Source organism: Carcharodon carcharias, chromosome 16 (assembly GCF_017639515.1).
Source record: "Carcharodon carcharias isolate sCarCar2 chromosome 16, sCarCar2.pri, whole genome shotgun sequence".
Lineage (NCBI taxonomy): Eukaryota > Metazoa > Chordata > Chondrichthyes > Lamniformes > Lamnidae > Carcharodon > Carcharodon carcharias.
The window spans coordinates 117,612,387-117,633,053 of record NC_054482.1 but is presented as its reverse complement, the minus strand read 5'-3'; the positions used below and the strand labels follow the sequence as shown (position 1 = coordinate 117,633,053).

At 42.4% G+C, this 20,667-nt stretch overlaps 1 protein-coding gene across 7 annotated transcripts in view; it reads right to left on the bottom strand.

The window, feature by feature from the left end:
* The window catches only part of cryz (crystallin, zeta (quinone reductase)), a 61,870-nt gene extending 41,231 nt beyond the window's left edge, over positions 1-20,639 (bottom strand). For 2 of the 7 annotated variants that reach the window (XM_041207903.1, XM_041207909.1), the window contains exons 1-4: positions 20,348-20,621; positions 14,157-14,201; positions 13,850-13,975; positions 8,395-8,547 (exon numbers count right to left, since the gene is read on the bottom strand). In XM_041207903.1, the coding sequence (XP_041063837.1) occupies positions 8,395-8,547; positions 13,850-13,975; positions 14,157-14,201; positions 20,348-20,371 (348 nt within the window). In that variant the 5' untranslated portion in view covers positions 20,372-20,621. Of the gene's footprint in view, positions 1-8,394; positions 8,548-13,849; positions 13,976-14,156; positions 14,202-15,027; positions 16,802-17,949; positions 18,475-19,728; positions 19,748-20,347 lie in introns of those variants that run through there. The other 5 variants (XM_041207905.1, XM_041207904.1, XM_041207907.1 and 2 more) reach the window with 5 other exon arrangements.
* Between the last annotated feature and the right edge of the window lie 28 nt (positions 20,640-20,667).

Genomic DNA, 20,667 nt, shown 5'->3' with positions numbered 1-20,667 from the left:
TTTCAGGAAGAGAGTTCCAAAGACTCACGACCCTCTGAGTGAAAAAAATTTCGCCTCATCTCTGCTTTAAATGGGCAACCCTTTATTTTTAAACATTGATCCCTAGTTCTAGATTCTCCCAGGACTATTTGTCTGGTGACCTTACCAGCATGCCTCCCCTATGTTTGAGGTTGTCATGAAGCTATTAATGTATATAATATTATTGGAAAATATTTTTCTTTTAAAATAGAGGTTTAGTCTGTGGGTGTGTCTTAATTGGATTAAAACCAGCTAGTCTGGGTGCTTTGATGTGTACTAGTTTTGGGCTGTAAACAGAGAAGTAGAGGTGCAATTGATTTTGTTCTATAGAGCATTCAAGAAGTGGGGTGAAATCTGGCACCTAGCTAGCAAAGACTAAGCAATGTTTATATTACTAATCAAATTGGTACTATGAAATGATTTTTATTGTTAGAAAAGGTGGCGTTCAAAGAGGCTGGTGTTACAATGAGAATTTACATTCAATGAGATGTGCTGGATAAAACCGATAGCAGTTTTTGTGTGTGCAGGGCAGAGGCAATGTTAGATCAAAGCAGCTGTAAGCTTCAGCTGTCTCCACAGGAACAAAAAATGAAAAGAACCTCATTTTGAATTCATAAGATGAAAATGCTTTGCTTGGTGTCTGGTTAAACCTAAGGGTATTGTTGCCTTAATGGATATTAGTTTGGGAATTTGTTAAAAGTTATGATAGTAGTACTTTACAGCCATGTATATGTGTTTAATGTGTTGTAACTTTTAAAAATGTTTCATTTAGTTTAATATAAAACCTCTCAAGAACAGATGGTTTGATTCCTGAATGTACAGCTGCATCTCAAACATACCACTTAAAAATATAGGTTATGACAGTTGTTTAAAGTTTGCCTCTGGGATTTTTAAATAACTCAGCTTTACCAACTGCGGTGTCATAACAATTGGGGGCTCTTGCCAGGGTAATAATATTTCTAATTCCTTGATTGGTTTAAAATTGGTGAATCTTAAGGTAACGAGTACGAGAAGCACTTTGAATTCAGGAGTTGGTGAAGTATTTTAGAAGTGGTGAGACTGCAAGATGGCTTTGGCAATTGCTAAGACTTGTCTGGGAATAGAAGAGATAACTTTGATTGGAGAAAATAACTAAAAGTAAGTTAACAGAATTGGCAGATAAATTAAAATTGGGGTTACCTGAAGGTGCTAGGAAATCAGATATGATTAAATGTATAGCACAGCATCTACAGTTGGAAGTGAAACCTGACACTAGTGAGTTACAGCTGGAGATGGTGAGACTTCAGTTGCAAATGAAAAAGCTTTAATTAGAAGCAAAGGACAGAGAAATGGCTTTTAAAAGGGAATTAGAAATTGTGAAGATTGAGAAGGAGGAAAGAGAACAAGTGAGGGAATTCCAACTGAAAATGCTGGCAGTTAAAAAAGAGATGCCAGTAGGTGAGAAAGGATTTATCTCTAGAGAACCCAGTGGAGAGATGTTTAAATTTGTACAAGCTCTTGCAAAGTTTGAGGGAAAAGATAATGAAGCATTCTTTATTTCATTTGAGAAGCTAGATAAACAGATGAAATGGCCACAGGAAAACTGGATGTTATCATTATAGTCTAAGTTGTTAGGTAGGGCGCACAAGGTATATGCTTCACTATCAGAAGAAATGTTGGTGAATTATGATGTGGTGAAAAGGGCTATTTTGAGAGCATATGAGTTGGTTCCTGAGACACACAGGCAGAAATTTAAGAGTATGAGAAAATAGCCTGGGAAAACTTATATTGAGTTTGAAAGAGTAAAACAAAGTAATTTTGACTGGTGGACACAGGCATTAAAAATAGAAACAACCAATGCAGCTCTTGGGGAGGAAATTCTTTTGGAAGAATTTAAAGATTCAATCCTTTCGGTAGTGAGAACTCACGTGGAGGAACAAGAGGATTGATTCTGTAAGACAAACAGCAGAGATAGCTGATTATGAGTTAGTTCATAGCATTAAACATTTTTTTCACCACCCTTTAAATTGGAAAAGTGTAAAAAGTAGGAAGGGAAGTCGTCAGGGAAGAGGAGTCATCGCTGGAAGTTCCCAGGGTGTTTTTGTTCAGAATAAAAAGGAAGGTGTTGAAGGTACAAGTGACATTCGAAAATTGAGGGGTTTTCATTTTATTAAAGTGGTGCACATGAAGTCAGTGTGTTGGAGATTGCAAGAAAAATCTGTTGGAATTATTGGGGAACAGAAAAGCGCTGGAAGTAAAAGTACTGTGGGTTCTGAGGTTCAGGCACTGGAGAATCCAGTGGTTTGTGTACAGGCAAAACAGGGAGAATCGATGAATGGTGAAGAAGTGGGAATGTGTTCACAGTTTACTCAAGAGAATTCTGAAAGCAAGTTGACGAAATGTTTAAAGATTTTGTATGTGAAGGGAAAGTCTTTCTATGTGTATAGAGTGGCGTAGGTAAAGGTGTTAAAATTTTAAGAGACACAGGGGTTAGTCAATCCTTACTATTGTGGGATAGTGATGTTTGTTGTTCAAAGGGAATATTGCAGGAGAAGGTAATAATAAGTGGGGTTCATGGAGATGCTAAATCTATTCCGTTGTGGAAGGTAAATTTAAAGAGCAAATGGAAGATGGGTGAGGTTATGGTTGGAGTGGTGGAAAAATTGCTCATTGCAGGGGTTTGATTTATTCTGGATAATGATATAACTATAGTGAAAATGTGGGTGATGCCTATGGTAGTTGAGCAGCCCGTAGAAGTGTTTTCAACAGAGATTATTTTTTAGTCAGGATTATACACAGGATTGGGATACAGGAATTCAATTTTTGTTATTTGCTATTAGAGACGCTCCTAAAGCATTGACTGGTTTTAGCCCTTTTGAACGGGTTTATGGTCATGAGGTAAGGGGACCACTGAAATTGATTCATGAGAAGTTGGTGGGTCAAAATTCAGAAACTATTCTCCTGGATTACGTCTCAAATTTCAGGGAAAGATTGAACAGAGCATGTGGGTTGGCTAGGGAACATTTAAAGACATCACAGCAAATGATGAAATTGAAAGCAGATAAGAAAGCTAAAACTCGCAGTTTTGTTTCTGGAGAGAAAGTACTAGTTTTGTTACCAGTATTAAGTGATTCATTAAATGCAAGATTAAGTGAGCCTTAAAGGATTGAAAAGAAGTTGAGTGAAGTAAATTATTTAAGAAATACTCCAGATAGAAGAAAGAAGCAGAGGGTGTGTCATGTAAATACGCTTTAAAAGTACTCTGACAGGGAAGAGGAACAAACAGAGGTATTAGAGATGGTGGATGATGAAAACGAGGTAGAAATGCAAGACTCTGAAATTGATTTTCCTCTAATTAAATTGGATAATGAAGGGGTGCTTGAAAATTTAAATGAACTATTGAGTTACCTTCCAAGCAACTGTCAAAGTGATTTGGAAAAGCTATTGCAGTCACACAAACCTATCTATAGAAGGAGGCTGGGAAGGACAAATTTAGCTGTACATGATATATGTACAGAAATATCATCTTCAATAAGGCAACAACCTAATAGATTAAATCAGACTAAGTTGTCACAAGTACAAAAAGAAATAGATTTTGTGCTTCAAAATTATATCATTGTGTCTAGTTGCAGTAACTGGACTTCGCCTATTGTACTGGTACCAAAACCAGATGGAACACAAAGACTATGTGTGGACTATCAAAAGATGAATGTGATGACAAAAGCAGATTCATATCCTATATCATGGTTGGAAGATTGCATTGAGAAAGTGGAACAATCGAAATTTATCGCAAAGATTGACTAGCTAAAAGGATATTGGCAGGTACTGTTGTCAGACAGAGCAAAGGAGGTATCAGCTTTTGTAACGCCAAGTGGACTACATCACAGAATCACACAGTACGGAAGAGGCCCTTCAGCGCATCGAGTCTGCACTGACACGTGAGAAATACCTGGCCTACCTACCTAATCCCATTTACCAGCACTTGGCCCTCAGTTTAAAGTCATGCCATTTGGTATGAAGAATGCACCTGCGACATTTCAAAACAACTAAAGCAATTGCAGGTCTAAGCAATTGTGCTGTTTATATTGATGATCTAATAGTTTTCAGTCAGACATGGGAGGAGCATTTACAGCATCTGGAAGAATTATTTACTTGACTACAAGAAGCTAATTTGGTCATGAACTTGGCTAAAAGTGAATTTGCAAAAGTGCAAGTTACATATCTAGGCCATACCATTGGACATGGTAAAGGTGGCTCCAAGAGATGAGAAGGTCAAGCTTTCGTGGATTTCCCAGTGCCTACAAAAATATGGGAAGTGGCCGGGTGGTTAATAGTGAGGTTAAGTGTCTTGGGCTACAGGAAGATATAGACAGGTCAAATGGGAAGATAAGTGGCAGATGGAATTTAAACCTGAAAAGTGTGAGGTGATACACTTTCGAAGGAGAATTTGACAAGGAGGTATTCAATGCATGGCATGACCCTAGGAAGTTCGGAGGAACAAAGAGACCTTGGTGTGTGTGTCCGTAGATCTCTGAAGACGGAGGGGCATGTTAGTGGGGTGGTGAAAAAGGCATATGGGACACTTGCCTTTATCAATCAAGGCATAGATTACAAAAGTAGGGAAGTCATGTTGGAGTTGTATAGAACCTTGGTGAGACCACAGCTGGAGTACTGTGTGCAGTTCTGGTCACCACATTATAGGAAGGATGTGATTGCACTGGAGAGGGTGCAGAGGAGATTCACCAGGACGTTGCCTGGGATGAAACACTTAAGTTATGAAGAAAGGTTGGACAGGCCTGGGTTGTTTTCATTGGAGCAGAGAAGACTGAGGGGCAACCTGATCGGGGTGTACAAGATTATGAGGGGCATGGACAAGGTGGATAGGGAGCAGCTATGCCCCTTAGTTGAAGGGTCAGTCACAAGGGGACATAAGTTCAAGGTAAGGGGCAGGAGGTTTAGAGGGATGTGAGGAAAAACTTTTTTACCCAGAGGGTGGTGACGGTCTGGAATGCACTGCCTGACAGGGTGGTGGAGGTGGGTTGCCTCACATCCTTTAAAAAGTACCTGGATGAGTACTTGGCACATCATAACATTCAAGGCTATGGGCCAAGTGCTGATAAATGGGATTAGGTAGGTAGGTCAGGTGTTTCTCAAGTGTCAGTGCAGACTCGATGGGCCGAAGGGCCTCTTCAGCACTGTGTGATTCTGTTATTCTGAACATGAGTGGGCTTTATTGGAAATTTGTACCAAATTTTGACCAAATGGTTGCTCCACTGACTGAACTATTAAAAAGAAACAAGAAATTTCAATGGACATTGGAGTGTCAGAAGCCATTCGATAATTTGAAAACTGTATTAACTATGACACCAGTTTTGGCAGTACCCAATTATGCCAAGCAATTTAATCTGGCCTTTGATGCAAGCGATATAGGCATTGGGGCTGTACTGTTACAAGAAGATGACACTAGAATTGAAAAATCGATAGGGGTTTTTTTAAAGAAAGCCGAATGTACAGCAGAAGATATTCAACAATTGGAAAAGAGGCTTTGAGTTTGGTGCTAGCATTGCAGCATTTTGAAATTTATGTTGCAAGCAATTCATCAGAAACAATTGTTTATACAGACCATAACCCTTTGATGTTTTTGGACAAATTTTGAGACAAAAGTGCAAGGCTTTTCAGATGGAGTCTATTATTACAACCATTTAATCTACAGATTATACATATTGCTGGAAGAGAAAATCTCTTCGCAGATGTGTTACCAAGAGTTTGAGTTTGAAGCTTAAAGGAAAATGGGACATTTAAAAAAAAACCTAGGCACTGAACTGGAGTGATTTCTGTTGATACCAAGGACTTGTGTATATATATTGTTATGTTAATAGTGTATTAAGTAAAGGAGATAGTGTGAGATGGGTTATTAAATTAAGCCGACTTTTAGAATTATGACAGCTCATTTATAGACAGGGAGGGGGATGTCACAAAGCTATTAATGTATATAATATTATTGGAAAATATTTTTCTTTTAATCTGTGGGCGTGTCTTAATTGGATTAAAGCCAGCTAGTCTGGGTGCTTTGATGTGTACTAGTTTTGAGATATAAACAGAGAAGAAGAGGTGCATTTGCATTTTGTTCAATAGAGCATTCAAGAAGTGGGGTGAGATCTGGCACCTAGCTAGCAGAGACCAAGCAACGTTTATATTGCCAATAAAATTGGTACAATGAAAGGGGTTTTATTGTTAGAAGAGGTGGAGTTCAAAGACGTTGGTGATGCAATGAGAATTTACATTCAATGAGATGTGCTGGATATAATCGATAGCAGTTTTCATGTGTGCAAGACAGAGGCAATGTAAGATCAAAGCAGTTGTAAGTCTACAACTGTCTCCACAGGAACCAAAGTAAAAGGAACCTCATTTTGAATTTGTAAGGTGAAAATGCGTTGCCTGATGTCTGGTTAAACCTATGGTTTCTGTTAAAAACAAAAACAGAATTACCTGGAAAAACTCAGCAGGTCTGGCAGCATCGGCGGAGAAGAAAAGAGTTGATGTTTCGAGTCCTCATGACCCTTCGACAGAACTTGAGTTCGAGTCCAAGAAAGAGTTGAAATATAAGCTGGTTTAAGGTGTGTGTGGGGGGGGGCGGGGGGAAAGAGAGAGATAGAGAGAGAGAGAGAGAGAGAGAAAGAGAGGTTTCTGTTGCCTTAATGGATATTAGTTTGGGAATTTGTTAAAAGTTTTGATAGTAATAAATTTGCATACATGTATGTGTGTTTAATGTGTTGTAACTTAATAAAAAGTTTCATTTAGTTTAATATAAAACCTCTCGAGAACTGGTGGTCTGATTCCTGAATTTAGAGTTGCATCTTAAACATACCACTTAAAAATATAGGTTATGAAAGTTGTTTAAAGTTTCCCTCTGGGATTTTTAAATAACTCAGCTTTACCAATTGTGGTGTCATAACAGAAGTGCTATATAAATGCAAGCTGTTGTTCATAGTGTTAGGAAATAGAGGTAGCTTAAGTAAGTTAGGTTTGTATTTGTGGGTGTTAGGCATGAGTTTAACTTTAATATTTAAGTTTGATTTGTGTTTCTGTATGTGCGTGTTAAGAAGAGTACAAGTTGAGTTTTAGTTTCACTTTAAAAGGTGCCTGCATTTCTAATGAGAGTTTTACAATTGTTGCAGTTAAGTTAAGGAAACAAGAGTAGAGAAACTGGGCTGTTGCCTAGCAACAGGGGTCTAGAGATGCAGGTCCCTTGCACAGACACACACAGAAGAAACTAGAAACAGCAGTTTGATTTGAAAGCTGTTTGAGTTCAGTTGTTTTGAGGACAGCTGCCAGGAAAGACTGGAAAAGGGGATAGATAGCAAGTCCCAAGCTAAAGAAAAAGTTCCCAAATCCAAGGGAGCGGAACAGGAAAAAGTCCAAAGCAGACCAAAGAAAGGACAGGAAACTAGGAAAAGGTCCTGTTAAGTGAAGTTAAGAGTGAGGGGCAGAGAAAGGCTCCAGGCTTCAAGTTTAAAGCTTCAAGCTTAAAGAGATAAAGGCTTGAGAAGTCAGAAGGTCCATAGAGACAAGTGAAGGTCTGTAACTCTGCTATGGCGTATGAAGCAGTGGTGTACTGTTAATGGCCCAGTCAGTGAGAGAGACTGTATGGAAGAAAGCTTGAATACATGTGGTGACCCAGGGAAGAGGAACATCAGAAGTAAACTTTGAAACCTTGGAGGTGAACCCTTGAGGAAGGCATTTGAGAGAAAGTGTCGTTTTGGAAGAAGATTCTAATGCGAGTTCTTAGAGAGTGGAGATTGGAAACCCTCGTGTTAGTGACGGAGTTCAGAGAGACTGGTTGGCTCATGGTGTGACAAGCACCTGGGGGAATTGAGGAGAAATCCATATCATCTGGCTGAGGTGGCAACTGTCGCTTGGTTTCAGAGTGTGGTGTTTCTGACCACAGGTCACGATTGGTTTATACAGACTGTGTACTTCCTGTGGACAATAGAGTATACGATAGCTTTTGTAACTTGTGTTATCCTTACAAATCTGTATATATCTGTAACAATATAGTTGTGCGTGAAGGAGTATTGTAATGTAGTTCATCTTTTCTTGTTTAATAAATGTTTATTCTTTTGTTGAAAGTTCATTAGCTGATTCCTGTGACTCTATTCAGTAGCCCCTTTCCACATAACTCAACAAACAAATAAAAGTTAGAATCTAGCAAGCCTGGGATCAGGCTTGTTCAGTGGTAACCTCAGCTGGGGATCATAAAAATAGCGAGTTCAGAGTTGCTAACAGAAAAAATATGTTTGCCACAAAAGAGACGGCAAACAATTTTAAAATATAATTTCAAGACAATTTTTGGGGCGGGGAGCCATTTTAAGATCATCACAAAATTCAACAAGTTACCTTAAATTTATTGACATATTGTCCCACTTGTTCGACGATTCCCGCTACATCACTTCCAGGTGTCCAGGGCAAGGATGGCTTCCGAGCGTAGGATCCGGAACGCATGTAAGTTTCAACTGGATTTACACCACAAGCATGGACTCTGATTAGAACCTAAGAGAGCAAAGAGCATCCTTAGTCTTCAAAAAAGAAAAAGGTCAAAATTCTGCTGACCTCAGTCCATTCTAAGCTAGCTCCAACAGATAGTTAGTCCTTCAATAAACCAACAAATGGAGATCCAGACTGTGGGGAACTTCATATTTTTTTCTTTTGAAATCTACATCTAAGCCCTTCTGAAAGTTCCTTCCGAATACTTTATATTTACTTATTCTTGAGAATAAGAGGCAAAATAGAAAGGGCATATAGAGAATAGGAAGTGAAAAGATTTCTTAGTCAGTTGGTACCAGTTGCAAATTATTAAGACTTGTGGCTTCAAGTTGGTTCAAACTGTTGCCCTGCAGCTTTGGGTCAGGTATTTTGCAACCTTTTGCACCTTCTGCACTGCACCTTCAGGTCAGCTAGGCTAAGAACAGAATAAATAGGAGCAGGAGTAGGCCATACGAGCCCTCAACCCTGCTCCACCATTCAATAAGATCGTGGCTGATCTACCTCAATTCCACTTTGCTGCTCTATCTTTTGATTTGCTGATTGAGTTAAACAGTTTCAGGTCATGACCCCACTTGGGAGTCGTCCTGTGAGCATTTTCAATTCTACACCAATTTCGATTACCTATCTGGGACTCCCTCTCCACTATAATGGATAATCAGGTTTTTACCCTAACCAAGAAAAAAATGTTTAGAACAGTAATGTGAATCAGTTCTTTTCCCGTGACTAATGAAATCCATAAGTTTATGCTAAGACCAATAGATTCTTGCACAGTGGCTCTAGGCCAAGAATTGAGTCTGTATTCTGAAGGTTTAGTAATTTAAGTGCCTCAAAATTCAACAAAAGTTATAATCTTAGCTCAAAACCATTGCCTTGTAAAGCAAAAGATTATCTTGTACATCCTGGCATTACTGATACTTAAAGAGATAAATGAGTTTTTTTATCTTGCCCATCACATGGAGCAATGGGGATGAAGTTGTTGTCGTCAGTACCTCAAAACGAGGATGACGTCTGCCAGGCTTCATGATTTGTGTGTCCTCAGGTGACTCAGCTGGCCAATCCTGGAGCCACAGGTCTTTGGGCAGGGAGGACAATTATTGTTGCGAGGAAGGGGGTTCTCTCGAGCTAGGGTTCTGCGCTTTCTCTCTCTCCTTCTGCTCTTGTCGCCTCTCCGCAGCAGAGTTTATGTGCTCAATTTCTGACTGTTGCGGTTTGATGGATGAGGTGCCACCACGTGGTATGGTATGTGGCATGTCCCTCCCACGCACCGATGTCAAGTTGTCTCCTTTAAATGAGGCCTTCAGAGTGTCCTTAAAACATTTTTCCTATCCTGCTTGAGATCAGGTGCCAACCTTACGTTGTAGAAGGTGGGTCTGCTTCGGAAGCTGATTATTTGCCATGTGGATAGTGTCCAGAACAGCAGAGCTGATTTCACATGATCAGGGTTGCTATGCTGGAGGAATTGACTTCACTGAGGATGCTTCAGTTTTTCACCCATCTTCCCACTTGACTTTGAGTATCTTGCAGAAATTCTCCAGTGTCCGGAGATCCAAGTCGCACATGCTATATAGAAGGATGGTAATAACAACAGAGCTGTAGACGAAAACCTTTGTCCTCTTGTGAAGATGACTGTTATTGAAGCCTTGGTTGTACAATTTTTGGAAAGTTGCACTGGCACAGCTGATTCTGTGCTGGATCAGGTAGCTGCTGAGGTATGAGAATTGGTCAATGATTTCTAAAGTCTCCCCATCAATAACATTGGATGGAGGTGTAGGTGCTTGCCCAGGGGAGGGCTGGTGGAGGAGTTTGGTCTTACTGACACTGAGTGAAAGACCAACCCTTTTGTATGCAGAGTTAAAGAAATTGTGGGTAGTCTGAATGTCGCTTGCACTGTGGACGACAATTGCACAGCCATTAGCATATTGTAAGCCGTGGATATGCTGGAGGATCATCTTAGTCTTAGAATGACATAATAGTTATAACACTGAAGGAGGCCATTTGACCTGTCATGTCTGCGCTGGCTCTCTGAAGGAGTGGCACTCCCCTGCCTTTTCCCTGTAGCCCTGCAAATTTTTCCTTTTCAGATAATGATCTAATTCCCTTTTGAATGCCTCAATTGAACCTGCTTCTGCCACTTTCAGGCAGTGCATTCCAAATCCTAACTGTGCGTTGCATGAAAAAAAATGTCATCGTTCCTTTGATTCTTTTGCCAATTACCTTAAATCTGTGCCCTCTGGTTCTCAATCCTTCCACCAATGGGAACGGTTTCTCCCTATCTACTCTGTCCAGACACCTCATGATTTTGAACACCTATGAAATCTCAACACAGCCTTCTCTTCTCCAAAGAGAACAGTTCCACCTTTTCCAATCTGTCTATATAACTGAAGTTCCTCATCACTGAACAATTCTTGTAAATCTTTTCAGCACCCTCTCTAATGCCTTCACATCCTTCCTAAAATGTGGTGCCCAGAACTGGATGCAATACTCCAACTGATTTTATACAAGCAAAGGATATCTTGGGGTTTATCAATAGGGGCATAGAGTACCAAAGCAAGTCATGTTAGATTTCCTTGCTTTCATACTCTATGCCCTATTGATAAACCCCAAGATACCCTATAATGTATTAACCTCTCCTGCTACCTTCAATTATTTAGGCACATGTAACCCTGCATCCCCTTCACAATTGTACCCTTTATTTTATATTGTCTCCATGTTCTTACTACCAAAATCAATCACTTCACACTTCTCTGCAATGAATTCATCTGCCATTTGTCTGCCCATTCCACTAACTATGTCCTTTTGAAGTTCTACACCATCCTCCCCACGGTTCACAATAGTTTGGAGTTTAGTATCGTCCTCATATTTTGAAATTATGCCCTGTTCACCAAGATCTAGGTCATTAATGTACATTAGCTTTGTCAGAGGGAGGTCATGCCTAACAAATTTGATTGAATTTTTTGAGGAGGTGATCAGGTGTGTAGATGAGGGTAGTGCAGTTGATGTAGTTTATATGGATTTCAGCAAAGCCTTTGACAAGGTCCCACCTATGTCACTGGTATCAATGTGGACCATAGCCGCTGGCTGTTCACCACCCCCTCCCCGGAGGAGGGGTGCTCAGTCAATGACATCTTTGACCTGTCACCAGTGAGGCTGCACAGAATCATAGAATCCTACAGCACAGGAGGTGGCCATTTGAAAGAGCTATCCAATTAGTCCCACTCCTCCTACTCTTGCCCCATAACCCTGAAGATTTCTCCCCTTCAGGTATTTATCCAATTCCCTTTTGCAAGTTATTACTGAATCTGCTTCCACTGCCTTTTCAGGCAGCGCCTTCCAGATCACAACAACTCAAATTATAAACAAAATTTCCTCATCCCCCTTCTGATTCTTTTACCAATTCTCTTCAATCTGTATCCCTCTGGTTACTGACCCTCCTGCCTCTGGAGACAGTTTCTCCTTATTTTCTTCTTATTTATTATCAAAATCCCTCAAAACCAGTTGGGAAACAAGGCATTTGTTTAAAGTATAAAATGAGCCTCTGAGATTGTGTTTGCACAAACTGCGTGGTATTGTTCAGCAACACGGTTCAAATACAATATTGCTTTGAATAGTTTTAAGGAACTAAATTGCACCTTTAAAATAGAAGTTGCGTTGGTAACATTGCCACCGTAACTAGACCCACCAATTCACAGCTGGTGCGATTAATTCAATAAAAATGAAGCGATTAAATTGACCAGATTGAAAAGCTACAAAACTGCTACTGGGTTTTGAGTCGCTACCGGAAGTAAACCATCTCAGACTAGCCATGGTGTGGTGGACTTGTCTCTGTCTGCACTCCTCAGACAAACCATCACTTTCATCAGTAACTCAGAACTAAATACTGATTGAAGAGGGAGATGCACTCAGGGAACTCCTGCACTATCTGTCTATTTCTTCTCAACTGCCTGGTGGTCACCCATTCCCTCTCTCCCTGTATACTCTTAAGCTGCAGGGCGGCCACATCTATAAACGTGTTAGTCACAAAGCTCTCACCCTTGTGGACATGCCGCAGTGACGCCAGCTGCTGCTCAAGCTCCAAAGCCTGGAGCTCAAGTTGCTGCAGCTGACGTTGCTTCCTGCACATATGGTTATCCAGGAACGTCCTGGAGTCCGTACATGGAACAGGATGTGCACTCCAGGGTCAGAGCAGCCTTGCCATTCCTCTATCTATTGATAATAGCCTTGGTTACCAGCCTATTGAGGTTGAAAAGCTTCCCATTGAGTCGAAACTCAATCATGACCCCTTGTGAGACTTAGTCATGACCAAGCTAAGGTAGATGGTGAAAAGAATTGGCTCAATCACACAGTCTTGCTTAATGCCCATCTGGATACGAAAGGGCACAGTCTCCAATCCATTACAAAGGACAGTTGCTTTCATACCATCATGCAACAGGTGCAGGATAGTAACAGACTTTTCTAGACATCCAAGTCTCTGGAGGACCTTCCAATGGGCTTTGCAGTTCGTGGAGGCAAAGACCTTTGGAATATCAATAAAGGCCATGTGTCTTGGTATCATCTTTGGGGGAAATGGTGGGGGAGATGGTGGTGTCCGGTAATATCAATGGACTAGTAATCCAGAGGCATAGGCTTACGCTCTTTGGACACGGGTTCAAGTCCCACCATGGCAGCTGGTCAAGTTTAAACTCAATTGATAAATCTGGAATTAAAAATTAGTCTCAGTAATTGTGTCTATGAAACCATTGTCGATTGTTGTAAAAATCCATCTGGTTCACTAAAGTCCTTTGGAGAAGAGAATCTGCCGTCCTTACCTGGTCTGACCTACATGTGACTCCAGACCCACAGTAATGTGGTCAACTCTTAACTGCCCTCTAAAATGTTGTGGCAAGCCAATCAACTGAAGGGCAATTAGGGATGGGCAACAAATGCTGACCTTGTCAGCGATGCCCACATCCCATGAAAGAATAAAGAAATAAAAAGCACTTCCATACCTTCTCCAGTGTCTCGATATCCTTTTTGTAATATGGAACTGAACACAGTACTGAGTGTGGTCTGACCGAGGTTCTATATAAAAGCTGCTCTGCACTGGAAGAGTTGGGTTGACATTGACCAAGCTTCATATGCTTAGGATCCTTTCAACTAAAAGAAACTGGAACGAGCTTTGTATTGCTTACCACTTCATAACCCAAATCTAATATGACTGATCAATCAAATCTGAATTTCAGCCTCAGTTCTAGGTCTGAAAGTAGCCCTGTTCTACAGTATCATTGAGGGCCCTTAACGTTATGGTACTCAGTAGACAGATGCATCTTACCTGATTTTCACTTGGGCTAGGTATAGGAATATCCGAATGTAACTTGAGCACTGCTGGCCCACCAAATTCAGCTACTCGCACAGCCCGCATGACGGATGCAGCTGATCTTCCAGAAGCCATGACGATCTAAAATTACATTAGTTATTGCATTAAAACCTCTCACACTCCTGTAAATCCCTGCAATACACACAATTTAATGTGTCTACCACGGCTCAGTGGATAAAAATCTTGCCTTTGAGTTAGAAAGTTGTGGGTTGAAGTCCCAATCAAAAGCACAAAATCTACAAGATGCACTTCAGTAACTCACCAAGGCTCCTACGACAGCATCTTCCAAATCCATGACCACTACCATCTAGAAGGACAAGGGCAGATTGATAGGAACACGATCATCTAGAAGTTCCCATCCAAGTCACTCACCATCCTGACTTGGAAATATATCGCTGTTCCTTCACTGTCGGTGGGTCAAAATCTTGGAACACCCTAACAGCACTGCGGGTGTCCTACACCACATGGACTGCAGCGGTTCAAGAAGGCAGCTCACCACCACCTTCTCAAGGGCAATTAGGGGTAAGCAATAAATGCTGGCCCAGTCAGCGACACCCACATCCCTTGAATGAATAAAAAGAATTTAAAAATTTAGGCTAAAACTCCCAGTGCAGTGCAGTACTGAGGGTTTTGCTGCACTCACCTTTTGGATGAGATGTTAAAAAGTGGTCCTGTCTGCCTTCTCAGGTAGACAGAAAATATCCCACAACACTATTTCAAAGAGCAGAGGGAGGTCTTTCTGGTATCTTGGTCAATATTCATCCTTCATTGAACATCACTACAACAGATTATCTGATCTATACTACACTGCTATTTCTGTGAGCTTGCTGTGTACAAATTGACTGCCTTATTCTTAAAAGTACTTTATTGACTGTAAAATGCTTTGGAACGTCCTGGGGTCATGAAAGGTTCTACAGACGTGTAAGTCTTTTCACAAGTGCCTGTCTCTCAACCATCAATATCTTCCACATTTCCAAATTCAAAATTGATTGAATAATACAACTTTTTGCAAGGCTGAAAAGAAAAATTGAAACGATCAGCAGGAGACTGTATGTTATGAGACAGGTGGAGATTATTCAAACTCAATCACATTTGATGCTGATTCACGCAAGCAGCAGTCACTCAGTCAGTACCTGGAGTTGGATTCAAACTCAGGCTCCTGAGGCAAAATGTGCAGTGTTTCCAATTACCAGTATGCAAGATGTTGATATCTTGATATGAGCTTCTCGACTTTTATCATGATAATAAATAACTGACAGGGCCAGTTAACATAAAATCATAGTGAAGATCAGCATTGCATCTGGCAAATTATACATTGAACAGACAGCCAGCAGAAGCAGTTGTTGCAGTTTGAAACACAAAGCCTGATTAATATCTATCAGACAGTCAGTTTGAGGGTTAAAACTACTGCTGTATGTACCGCTTTGGGCTATAAAAAGATCACTTTGCCAGCACAACCAGTTAAGAGTATGTAATAGGATTTACGTTTAGATTAATGTCCTGGAGTTTTGTGTTATTCCCCTCAGGTTTTTCTTCTTGGAAATTTACCAGAGTCCAAAAGAGAGCAAATTGTACTTGGTCACTGAAGGAATCAACTACAAGGAGGGGGTGGGGGGAGCAGTATCAGCTGAGAACTCTCCCAGCTCGAGCCAAACTATCATGGGTTCAAGTCCAGGGTCCACAACACTGTGCAGTACCGAGGGAGTGCTGCACTGTCAGAGGGTCAGTCTCAAGGGAGTGCTGCACTGTCAGAGGGTGCCAAGGGAGTGCTTCACTATCAGAGGGGCAGTGCCAAGTAGTGCTGTACAGTTAGAAGGGCAGTACCAAGGGAGTGCTGTACTGTTAGAAGGGCAGTACCAAGGGAGTGCTGTACTGTTAGAGGGCAGTGCCAAGTGAGTGCTATACTGTCAGAGGGTCAGTGCCAAGGGAGTGCTGCACTGTCAGAAGGGCAGTGCCAAGGGAGTGCTTTACTGTCAGAGGGGCAGTACCAAGGGAGTACTGTACTGTTAGAGGGCAGTGCCAAGTGAGTGCTGTACTGTCAGAGGGTCAGTGTCAAGGGAGTGCTGCACTGTCAGAAGGGCAGTGCCAAGTGAGTGTTGTACTGTTAGAGGGTCAGTGCCAAGGGAGTGCAGCACTGTCAGAAGGGCAGTGCCAAGTAAGTGCTGTACTGTCAGAGGGTCTGTGCCAAGGGAGTGCTTTACTATCAGAGGGGCAGTGCCAAGGGAGTGCTGTACAGTTAGAAGGGCAGTGCCAAGTGAGTGCTGTACTGTCAGAGGGTCAGTGCCAAGAGAGTGCTGCACTGTTGAAGGGCAGTGCCAAGTGAGTGCTGTACTGTCAGAGGGTCAGTGCCAAGGGAGTGCTGCACTGTCAGAGGGGCAGTGCCAAGGGAGCATCACACTGCCGGAGAGGTAGTGCCGAGGGAGTTCTGCACTGTCAGAGGGGCACTACTGTGTCACTATATAGTTGCAGTTACTCTGTTTATTTTTGTCACCCTAGAGTGGGACCTGAACTTACAACATTCTGACTTGGTGGGAGTGCAACCCACTAAGCCACATTTGAGTTTTCATTACCTACTTTTTTAAAGCACTATAGATTCAGGTTTATGATTTTAATCAAACTAAGGAAGGGTTTTAATGTTATTTCTTTCTTTTATTTTCTGGCTGTGCCATGCACTCGGGTAACCAACTCTTAAGAAAAATATAAGGGACACTGAATCATGCGAATGAGCAAAGAGACCAAGCATAAGGGAACAAAGTGACTGGGGTGGAAGGGTGGGGAGTGGTGTAAGAGGGGAACGTCTTCCCTCCCACAGTGAGGAGTATAGCATTTTTCATCGTGAAATGGTGCCATCTGATGCATTCTTATTCCCTATTTTCAATGAAAATAGATGCCGTCAAGACTTGAAAATATGTAAAAGATACCCTCTTCCCACACAAATTACTGCCTACATGATTTATTCATGCAACTTGGATTCACATGCTCACTTTAACTGTAATTTCACCTGTGAATTGAACTTGGACATTGTGTCCAGCTACCATTCAATGAAACTCAAACTTGGTGACTTTTTCATTGATATATAATTTGATGTACCATTTTGTATGATTCTAACAATTCCTGCCATAGCTGAACCCAATAAAAGCTTGATATAAACATGAAATCTTGCAGTAAATGTTCCTTTATTGTGATCTTTTGGATTTGTTAAACTTATAACTTTGACAGTGACAGTTTCAAAATATCTAGTCTCACAGTGAAATCACTTGTTAAGACACTTTTCTTTTGACGCTACAGCCATACGGGATAGAGTTGCCACTCCAATAAGCGATAACTTTTCTGCCTCTGAAGAAGCTTTGGTGGGGAAAAATGCTTGGATCCTTTTCCCTTGACAAGCCATCGCCCTTATTTTCACTTGTGTTGTTGTCCCGCAGCGTGCTGTTTCACATCACTCAGCCCACCATGGCTTATCGAGAAACATTTGGAACAGGTGCTGCAGTATGCTTCGTGCTTATTTCCAGTGCGGGATTTCAACCAGCAGTTATAGTCCTGATCCTGAAGCCTCTGCTGCCTAAACACACACTGTCTTTTAATCTTTTTAGGTGTGGATGGCCCTGGAGAAGCCTGAGATTCAGAAGATCTTGAAGTCGACTGAGGTGAGGCCATTTTGAATTTGAGCCAAAGCTGGCAATTTGTGCTTAGGGCTGGGCCAGGCCCCTGAAGGATGATTGTGACTCGGGCAACTGATACCCGACTCGTCACAAATGGCTGAGATAGCAGGAGGAGACCATTGTATTCCAAAATTTGAGAGATACTCAACCCCTTGCATAAACTGCAGAATCTTCCTCCACTTCAGACAGTCAACTCAATGTGCTTAGAATGGCTGATGGCAAGAAATTATGCAAACAGACGTGTTGAGTTAGCTGGAAGATCCCTCAGTATCGTCAGAGTCAGTTCCTTAACTCTAGCTCTCTCTCCCCTCTCCGGTCCCGTCCCGATCACACCACTGCCTCCAGTACCCTGTTGGGTCAAGTCACACCAGCACTCCCCCCACAAAGCCTCACCTCGTGTCGTCATCACACCTTCTCCTCATGCCGGGAATGCTCGGCCCTGATTGTCCACGCCCAAGTGGCAATAGGAGACTCCCACATCGCCGCCAGAACTTTTCAGATTGTCAGTAGCACCAGACTTCGGGGCACAAATGGAAATACATGACATACGAACAAGGAGCAGGTGTAGGCCATTCAACCCCTCGAGCCTGCTCCACCATTTGATAAGATCATGGCTGATATGATAGTAACCTGAAATCTGCATCCCAACTGCCCCCGATAACCTAACACCCCCTTGCTTACCAAGAATCTATCCACCTCTGCCTTAAAAATATTCAAAGACTCTGCTTCCACCTTTTCAGGAATAAAGTTCCAAAGACTCACGACCCTGAGTGAAAAATTATGCCTCATCTGTGTCTGAAATGAGTGACCCCTTATTTTTAAACAGTGACCCCTGGTTCTAGATTCTCCCATAAGAGGAAACGTCCCCTCCACATTCTCCCTGTCAAGACCCCTCAGGATCTTATCTGTTTCAATTAAGTCACCTCTTACTCTTGTAAACTCCAGTGGATACAAGCCCAGCCTGTCCAACCTTTCCTTGTAAGACAACCCACCCGTTCCTGGTATTAGTCTGGTAAACCTTCTCCGAACTGCTTCCAACGCATTTACAAATGACGTCCCGGGGAAATTTCCTACAAATGTCAAAAGTACGAGACAATCCTGTAAAATACAGGACGGGTTGGTCAACTTGACTAAGATCATGATTTCACTCCCATTTCCAATTTTCCTTTGTTCAGTTGAAGGGCCATTCGGACTCGAAACGTTAACTTTGTTCCTCTCCGCTGACGCTGCCAGACCTGCTGAGCTTTTCCAACTATTTTGGTTTGTGTTTTGGATTTCCAGCATCCGCAGTTTTTTTTTTCGCTTTCATCTTTTTTGTTTTACTTGTTTGACTAAAGGTCACGTTCGGAGTCGGAGAATCTCACAGCGCATTCAGCCCGTCGTGTCTGTGCTGGCCCTTTGGAAGAGCTCTCCAATTAGTCCCACTCCCCCAACCCCCTGCCTTTCCCCACAGCCCTGCAGATTCATAAAAACAAAAAAAACTGCGGATGCTGGAAATCCAAAACAAAAACAGAACTATCTGGAAAAACTCAGCAGGTCTGGCAGCATCGGCGGAGAGGAGCAAAGTTAACGTTTCGAGTCCGAACGTCCCTTCGACAGAACTTGAGTGAGTCCAAGAAAGGGGTGAAATATAAGCTGGTTTAAGGTTTGGGGGGGGGGGGGGGGGGGGGGGGTTGGGTGGGGGGAGAGAGAGAGAGAAGGGATGGACTTATTTACTCTTCTCTCTCTCTCTCCCCACCAAACCCCCACCCCCCACCCGCCACCCCCCCCCCCACTCCCCCAAACACACCTTAAACCAGCTTATATTTCACCCCTTGGACTCACACAAGTTCTGCCGAAGGGTCATGAGGACTCGAAACGTCAACTCTCTTCTTCTCCGCCGATGCTGCCAGACCCTGCTGAGATTTTGCAGGTAATTCTGGTTCTTGTCCTGCAGATTCATCTTCTGCAGTTATTTATCCAGTTCCTCTTTGAAGGTTATTATTGAATCCGCTTCCACCTCATAGATCCCAACAACTGGGTGTAAAATAATAATTCTCCTCATCTCAACCCCCCAACCCCCCCTCACCTCTGGTTCTTTCACCGATTCTCTTCAACCTGCGTCCCCCTGGTTACCGAGCCTCCTGCCACTGGAGAACGGTTTCTCCTTATTTAAAACAAAACCAGAATTACCTGGGAAAAACTCGGCAGGGTCTGGCAGCATCGGCGGAGAAGGAAAAGAGTTGACGTTTCGAGTCCTCATGGCCCTTCGGCAGAACTTGAGTTCGAGTCCAAGAAAGAGTTGGAATATAAGCTGGTTTAAGGTGTGTGTGTGGGGGGAGAGAGAGAGAGGTGGAGTGGGGTGGGGTGCGGTTGTAGCGACAAACAAGCAGTGATAGAAGCCGATCATCAAAAGATGTCAACGACAATAGTACAAAAGAACACAGAGGGGTGTTGAAGGTGGTGATATTATCTAAACGAATGTGCTAATTAAGAATGGATGGTAGGGCACTCCAGGTATAGCTCTAGTGGGGTGGGGGGGGTAAAAAATAATGGAAATAGATGGGAAAAGAAAAATCTATATAAATTATTGGGAAAAAAACAAAAGGAAGGGGGGAAGAAACGGAAAGGGGATGGAGGGGGGGGGGGGGAGAGTTCAAGACCTAAAGTTGTTGAATTCAATATTCGGTCAGGAAGGCTGTAATTTTATCTCCCCTTATTTACTCCATCCAAAACCATTTGGAAAACAACGCATTTGTTTAAAATATAAATTGAGCCCGAGAGAGAGAGAGAGAGAGAGAGTTTGAACAACCTGCAGGACGTGGCTGAGTGACATGGTTCCAATACAATATGACTTTAAGCGGTTTTAAACAGCTAAATTGCAGGAAGAGCATCGGTCTACACTGCCACCGTGACCGGCCCCGCCGTTTGACGGCGGCTCCATTTTCACGACACGGAAAAAGCAAAGCGAATAAATCGAGCAGACGGAAAAGCGGCAAACCTGCCGGCTGGGGTTTTGAAGTCGGCGCCGGAAGTAGCGGTCGCGCTCCGCCTGCTCTGCGCCCGGTGGTCCTGCGGAGGGCGCCGTCGCCCGGGCCTCTCGCGCCGCGGCCGTTAACGGTTTTTTCGCTG